General features: G+C 35.8%; 1 protein-coding gene across 1 annotated transcript; it reads left to right on the forward strand.

The window, feature by feature from the left end:
• The first annotated feature begins 2359 nt into the window (after nucleotides 1-2359).
• On the forward strand, nucleotides 2360-8413 carry LOC124368059 (keratin-associated protein 4-12-like). The gene is made up of 3 exons (XM_046825333.1): nucleotides 2360-2428; nucleotides 6554-6664; nucleotides 7453-8413. The coding sequence occupies exons 1-3, from the start codon at nucleotides 2360-2362 to the stop codon at nucleotides 8338-8340; spliced, it is 1068 nt and encodes a 355-aa protein (XP_046681289.1). The 3' UTR covers nucleotides 8341-8413.
• Nucleotides 8414-8670: the final 257 nt, after the last annotated feature.

The following is an 8670-nucleotide window of genomic DNA, read 5'->3' on the forward strand; positions in this document are numbered from 1 at the left end:
AATGGATAAGTAAATTAGTGTCAAGCCCATCAACTCTGGGGAAGTGTTGTAAAACACTCCCCAAAGGATGGGGCAGTTTGCCAAAGCTAGAAAAGGAAGGCACAACTATAGATGATGCCTCAGGCCGCTTCAGGAGGGCCACTACCCATCGGAGACATAGTAACTCTGGGAGGCTCGAAAGAAAGAGCCGGTGGATGGTTAGCAAAAGTAATGGTAGTGGGAACCTCCGTTGGAGTGACAAGCGGTAAATAGTACCACCCTTCTCTTTCACCGAGCGCACCTCACTCAAACCCATCTAAGGCTTGTTTTAATTTGTTTACTGGCCTAAAAAGCCCAACTTTTAAATATCAGAGTCTAAACTAGGAGCTGACATAAGTAAAACTATTCTGTCACGCCAATGTAAAAGCTGAGATGCCAATCTAGCCTTTGCTGACCCGGACATGGGAAGTGAGCTCAAAATTAATATCGTCTTCTAATTCCTCCATTCGGGTTTTACAAAACTCAAATTCTGTGTTAATTTGGAACTCTGCATTCCAGCTGCGGTCCAACGCTATACAAGCCCGTAATTGAGCTCTTAATGCCCTCACATCTCCCTCGGGCTTCTGTCCTCTCGCCAGGACCTCAAAAACCAACTCGGGCTTGCGTAGATGTTCAGGCACCAGGGAAAACGCCATACCAAACAATAAGACAAATAAATACAACAATAAACAACAACGCGTACGCAACAATTACTTAGTAACCTAAGTGGACTCAACTCACAAAAGGCTTACACTGACGAGGTCCAAGTGAAGAACTTAATACCTGCTACCTAATAGAAGGATACCCTGCAAATATACACTAACCACAACCTACAAAACACAGAAGCAATAAATATAACAAAACAACACATTGATAGGGGAGAAGTAGAGTACAGTTAGATAAATTTAGCGGTTTAAAGCAATTTTAGAGTCCCTTGCTCCCTGAAAAGGGTAAGTCTGCAGGAAGCAAGACACTAAACCAATTCCACCCGGTATCCTGTGCTAGGGCGAGCTCCTAATGAAAAAAAAGTTGTGTACTCTAACCTCCCCTTACCTAACACTAACCTACACCAACAAACAAAACCAGAACTGAGAGACAGCTGAGAGAGCAGCTAACCACGCTCTGCTACCATTTGAAACCGTACATCGCCGCTCGCACACCCACAGCAAACCATCAGGGAAGTGCGCGCCCATGGTGGCGAACGGGATGCCGGATCAAAACAAACTAGGTAAAAAAAAAACACCGTGGTCAGTATACTCAGGTTCGTTTACTAAGACACAGCATAGGCCTATCCAGTCAATATAAAAAATATATATATATATATATATACTATAAATAAAAAAAAATAAAAAAAATAAAAAGTGCCTGCAGTAGTATACCTCAAACAATCCTCGTCAGGTGCACCTGCATACAAAAATTAGAAACGCCATAATTTGAAACAAGAAAGTCAATTCCACCCGGTATCCTTCGGCTAAGGGCGGGCTCCTAATGAAATCCAAGAAATAACTAAATAATATCTAAAACTAACTTAAAATTAAATAACAAAATATAAACTATATAAATGGCAACAATAAACAATAACAAATAAATAAAGAATATGGGGCAGGGTATCATAGATGTTGACTAGTAGAAATGTCCATCATGGTGGCCGTCCTTCAGCAGAGCGCAAAAGCGAAGGTTCTCTGCGACCACGCATGATGGAGAGATGACAGCAGAAAATCAACTCATCTCCTGGACCTCATCAGTGAGGGGCCGTAAACTTAGCCGCACATGTCAGAAGGAGAACAGCTCAGCAAAACTAACAAAACACTTAATTAAACCAAATATTAAACTGGAGCTACTCCTAACTTGTACACCACGGCTCGGAGTCTCTACACTCTACCGGAAAGGCCAAACGCCTTCAAAAGTGTCAGTGGGCTCTGCAGCCAATAAACCACCACACACATACACTATATAAAACACACATGAGCCGGGAGATATAGGTATTGAACCGGCTCAGTGCTGTCTCTGCATGCTCAATAGACAATGATAACAACCACTGGCTAACTTTACTTCTAAAAAATAATTGTAGAAATTTCATTTTAAACAATTTGGAAACTTTTTACTGATATTTATAAAAAGCACGTGAGGTAGGTATTAAGAGTTTGTATTTGAAAAATACTTAGTTAATTGCCGATACAGAGTTCCTGTAAATCTAGAATAACATGACTTTGTTGGTGTGAGAAGAATAAGGAAAAGAATACAATAACTTCGTTGGCAACCAACTAATGATTTACTGCACACTCTGTAGAGATAGTACAGATGGACTGTAGTTACTGTGCGGTTTGTACCAGTGGTAGCGATGTGCGTCAGTACACGCGTGTTACCTTTGTTAGTATTGTGTGTGATACAGCAGGCTGTGGCAGTGAAGGTCAGTTCCATGTCTGTAAGGTTCGGATCCCACGTTAAATATGAGGTTTTATCAGCTCGGAGGAACCATTTGTGAAAACAAGCTAAATATAAACAAGTCTAAACATTTTTTTACAAAGTTAACTAAAGTTAAAAGGCATATTAAATATTACCGTAGATTTAACAGTTAAAATAATAGCTGTAAATTCCAAATTTGGGTTTTTTGAAATTGCTTTTTGTGAAACGGTTTTGAAAGCTTTTATTGTGTGCTCTTCGAAAGGAGCATTAAAAGAATTTAAACTAGTTTTTAGAAAATGACAGTAATAGAATACACACACATATACAAGACATCCAAAATGTTTTTGGGAAATATTTCGAGAAATGATTGCATATGGGGAAATGAAAAAAAGCTCCTCTACCACGATGGACTATTTTATTTCGCTTCGTGTAGCGTCTGTCTGTCCCAATTCTTAATAATAAATCAAAAATCAAAAACTTTTTAGGTCAGACTTTGTAGTTTGCATTTTTTTTTGTCTTTTTAAGATCTTATTTTCTAGTAAAAGACTAAAAGTATCATTAAAAGTTACAAAATGGCAAACTTTTAAAAATGCAAAGCAAAATTTCATAACAAGGCGAACAGAAAATTTGGACTGTAAATTGACAAATATCGAAATACAATATTTCCTATGAATGGATGATATAAATGGAATAAATAAGTGAACACTACTCTCGCACAATGTATACGAGTATCTCTATACTTATTGCCCGTAGTGGATTGCACGAGCTTAGTAAACATGTAATTATTTTGCTGTTTATCATCAGATCATATCAATGAGTTTTACTCTGTTGATGAATTCTTGATGAGCCGCTGGGATATTTTAAGTGCTGGATCTGAAGCCAGTTCGACTGTGTATTTTGCTAATACTATGTGGCTATAATTATAAGTATGAATGTGTGTTAAAACCTCATTGAGAGGTATATCTATTGAGTTGAGAAATCTGTTGACGATTGCGATACAATGTATGTTGCTAATATAATGCAATAAAGTATTATTATCGTTATTATAACAAATATAAGGTAGAAAAAAATATTCTTTTTTTACAAGCTACATTTTATGATCCTTGATAATATTTTCTCTTCCCTTCGGTTTTAAATAAAATGTTGCTTCAAATTTTTTGAAGGCTATAGTTTTGAAACTATTAACAATATATTTTTTCCTTTAGCAGAATGTTATATATTAATAGGATAGTTTCTGAGTTATGATTTTTCTATAAAAATACAGACAGACGCTATGAAAACAGAAATTATAATAATAACAATAGTAAAATTTGTTCATTCCTTAACAATAAAACACATTTTGTTACATTTGAAGCTGTTAGGAATTAAAGCTAATAATTTATCCCTTAGTGTGGTTACCTAATATAATATAAAATACATAGTTAACAAAACTATTAATTGAGCCACACAGAACTGTTATCAGTAGGCCTACCGCTCTCCGTGGTGCCTGTCTACACACTATACATTACGTACAAACAATACTAAAAATACCACAATACTAATATATTAATTATATAAACTATCAGCAATATCGACCGTATCAACACACAAGTCTATAGTGCCATAGACAGTCTGATAAATAAATAATACTTCACTTAGTATCCTGTTACAGTTATATAAAGCAACTTTAATATTAATTAATACTAGTCATAACCAAAAAAATTATCTATGTCGAATTTCAAAAAGAAGTTTATAAAAATTTTACACTTCATCTCATTATTTACCATTGTACATCTATGAACATACCAATTCATACAAATAGCTAAGATAAAGTGTGTTAAACATCCAAGATTTAAATTGTTTACAAAATAATTTTAAAGGGTAACGCAATTTAACTTCATCTGGCAGACTATTAAAACATTTTGGATCACCGTAAGACAAGGATCGTCTGTATATTTCTTTGTTCACGTTTGGCAAGCTATAAAATTCTACGCCGTGTGTTTCTTGTATTGTACAGTAAATTGATAGTCCCATATTCCCGCTCCTTGAGTAAAAACACTTAAAATTTTTAAAAACATAAACTTGCTGAACAGGCAAAACATTTAGTTGGCAGGCAATACAGACTACAGACAATAGACTATTAGAAAAACATTTTTTTTATTTCAAAACATATCCGTTTCACACGCCCTGTATAATTAATTCTCACCACCTAAGACTGTTTAAACTATTTTATATTTAAGAAAGGATTATTTAAGGTATGGTCTGACTGGTAAAGGCATCATTCAAGCGTATTAAGAAATTGCAACACGTATTTTGTTCTAATATTTTAATATGTAATAAAAATTCAATTATCGTAAATTGCTTATTTATTTTAGAATATCAAAACATATGCATTAGAATTAGATGTATTACATATGATTAGTAGTATGTCAGTTTACGCAAATGTCATACATTAAGGTATTAGTTAGTTTTCTCCGTAGATAAGGACGTAAGCCATAAGAACCGTGGTTTACTCCTACTTTATAATAGGTAGGAGTAAACCTAAGAAACTTTTCTGAGTGGCTTCGTCTAATCACTTAAAACTACATAATTTAAAAATTTTAAATTAGTAGATAAATCTAAAACTTAAAACGTTAAAAACCAGTCACTAAGATTCACTACAATCGGATTCACAAGGTTGTGTTACTAATGATGCATACCTCTACATTACATTACTTCCACAGAAACCTTCTTGTTTGTTAACTTTTCCTGATAAGGAGCTTGTAAATATTGTTATCAGTATAGGCTCTCCGTGGTTTACAGATTAACAACATTCTGCAATGTGAGAACATTGTACAGTAGCGCAGTGCAGCGGGTACAGCGGTTATCGCGAGATAACGGAATCCAGCAACGTCGAGCGTGGCTGCTGCTTGGATGGTGACCGCTGAGCGATCCTGTCCTTACAAGCAGTCCGCCTGCCCGGCCGTTGGTGGTGGTTCGGAAGTTACCTTTAAGTCGTTGGTCCTCAGTTTAACTGTTAGAGAGGGCTTCTTGGCCCTAATGATATATAATACATAATTTACTTTACATTAATAGGAGGTCCTTAAATTTATTGATTGATTGATTTCTAAAATTTATATACAGAGTAAATAAAATACATTAAAAATATCTTTATAGGAAATTATCCCCACATTGGCATCAGCCTGTGTGTGGGGAAACGAGTTCATCAGTCTGCACTACCAATAATACTCAAAAACTTAAATAAAAATAAGTGAGTGAATTGACATTAATAAAAACATTTTCATTAACAAGTGAAAAATGAAAAGATTTAACCTCTAAAATAAACCATACAAGGCCAGAGCATGGAACACCTGAGTAAATTTAGTTAATAAATAATCTAAAATTTGAAAGGAATATACTTATTTAAAATGAGTACTTCCAGTTCTAGTAATTCTATCAAAAATTAATATAAAATTCAAGTTGGAAAAGCCAAAATCCGTATTTTAATGGTACACAACTACTTATATTCATATTATTAGTGAATCAAATCCCGTTATATCTGCATTAAAGATGTAACAAGAAATTGTTTCACAATATAACATTTTATACGTTATTTGTACAACAACAGAGACATTTATACTTGGATTCTTTCGCATTGATTTATACCGAATTCTGAGGATTAAATAGCCGACTAAACCGAAATGCCCTTGAGTTTCTCCTATGTTTATGAGGTTTTACGTTGTTGAAGATACCCGACTCTTAGAAGGGTGCGCCAGTCATCTGACGGAAAGTTTAAATCTGCGTTTTAATAGGAACTAGTCTCTCAAAATATTCAAAAACATTTCACTTCAAAAACTTATATTTTAGTTTCTCAATACTAATTAATTGTTACAAATATAATTTTCCTTTAACACTATTTAAAATGTATATTCAGTGTACATTTTCCTATTTATAAATATAATGCACTTCAAATTCTACAGCATTAGTATTAAAATTAATCATTTTTATACAATATTCATTAGTGACACTCAAATCTAAGCGTTTGAAGTGAATGTGGGTGGCATCTGATTAGCGTGTAATTTTAATATAAAATTAGGTATTACACAAGGTTTAGAGATAGACGCTCTTTTATTCACATTATTAACCAAGCCATGTCATTCACTCCTTTCAGGAACCAACTGAGGATGGAGGATGCGCCAAGGAAAAGACATGTGATTTTAATGATTGTAAAGACGGGGAGGAGTGTTATTTGTTGAATGGTGAACCCACGTGCAGACCCTGTGTAAGTCAGCAACTGATAAATCTTTATTTTAATGTTATATAATTATTTAAATTCCTATAAACCATAAACCTATACAACGAGTATCGGAGAACCTGACAGAACGTTACGAAAGCGTTATCGCACAGTTAAGCACGGCGCCCACTGTGACCGGCCCGGCCTTTTTGTGAAGTCGAAATACACGAAATCAAAAGGGCACCCGCCCACTGTGACCGGCCTGGCTCAGCCCAGCCCGGACCGATCGCAGAGGGTGTGTGTTCATTTGATTGTATACATTTTGACAAGAGTATAAAAGGCCGGTATTAAGACTAAATAACTTTTTTATCAAAAGACATCCCACGAACGGTGAGACAAACGAAAGAACTGTGTTTAAAACTTTTGACTAAAAAATCAAAAACCTTGGGCCAAAAATTCCACGCAAAAAGTTCCGAGTCTCTACAATCTCTTGAAGGATAGACGGACAGACAGACAACATAGAGAGGGGATCTGTCAGGCCCTTAATAATACACATCGCATAATATTTGAAGTTGAGATGACATAACAATGTTCGTATTGCTATATTAATTTTACAATTATTTAATTAAAATTGAAACCCGTAAAACTCTAAACACTTATACATTTCACTTATTTATGACATTAAATTTAAAGTGCAACTTCCTTTCAAGTTAAGTTTTCAAAATATATTGCCATTTATTATCCATATAAGTTTTGATTTGAAATAAGGCATGTAAATAGCATATACACACTATATATGTACAAAAGTTTATAGGGTTATCATTTTCTTCTTTCAGTCATCCACGTGTGAAGGAGTGGTGTGTCCAGAAGGCCAAGAGTGTATTCTCGAGGTTGTCCAGTGTTTCGTACCTCCCTGTTGTCCTATTCCTACCTGCACCCCTACAAACAACAGTAGCAGTTGTCCAGAGGAGGAGAGACAGACTTGTGACGGTATTGACTGTGGAGAGCAGAAGGAGTGTATTATTTTGGATGGCATACCCACTTGTGTACAGGAATTGACGTGTGCAACGATTAACTGTATTGCAGGATACACATGCGTAGACAGAAAATGCATTTTAGATCCTTGCTACGACTATCAATGTCCATATGGTCAAGAGTGTCATCTAGAAGACGTTCCTTGTACAGAACCTCCTTGCAGAGTTCCTTCCTGCAGACCCATTGACAAGTGTGCTACAGTAAGCTGCAAGCAACGCTACATCTGCCAGGACGGTAAATGTGTTGAGGAGGTAAATAAAGTCAGCGTGGATGGCGAACTCGGTCTAGGGTGGTCTCTAAAGGATGTGCCCGGTTCGGTATCTCTTGCACCGACTTGCAGAGGGTATGATTGTCCTCCTGCAGAAGAGTGTTACCTCGAGGAGGTCGTGTGTGTTAAAGCTCCTTGTTTTCCAATACCATCCTGCAGACCTAGAGCGTGCAGTCCTTCTTCTCCTTGCAACTACGGTAGAGTATGTATAAATGGACGCTGCGTCACTAGAGCCACCTGCCTGGACTTTGAATGTCCTCCAGGGCAAGAGTGTTACCTTGTGGAGAGCTCTTGTAGGCGACCTCCATGTCCTCCAGTCCCCTCTTGTAGACCTCCACCTACCTGTGACGTCATCCACTGTCCGCCAGGTTACTTATGTTCCAAAGGCCGTTGCATCCCTGGACCGTCCAGCAAAGGATAAGAACATTCCTTTTATTTCATCCATTTGTATTTAGACTTATAAGTGTAATTTTTTATGAAGTGTTGTAACACACTTTCAGTAGCTATTTTCATTACTTTTATAATACATTTGTATGATTAAAATCATAATAGCAAACTTTTGTTACATTTTTTCACGTACACCAAACATCTGGTGACCTTAATTTATCACTCATATGTCATGATTAGAATTGATGGTTTGGTAAGATAAAATCTTTTTGTTTAAGACAATTTTTTTTCACTAGTTCCATCTGTATCAAAGTTTTGTTTATTAATTACTAAATAATATAAGGATTATTCTGGTGATTATCAA

The sequence above is a fragment of the Homalodisca vitripennis genome, chromosome 8, assembly GCF_021130785.1.
Source record: "Homalodisca vitripennis isolate AUS2020 chromosome 8, UT_GWSS_2.1, whole genome shotgun sequence".
Taxonomy (NCBI): Eukaryota; Metazoa; Arthropoda; class Insecta; order Hemiptera; family Cicadellidae; genus Homalodisca; species Homalodisca vitripennis.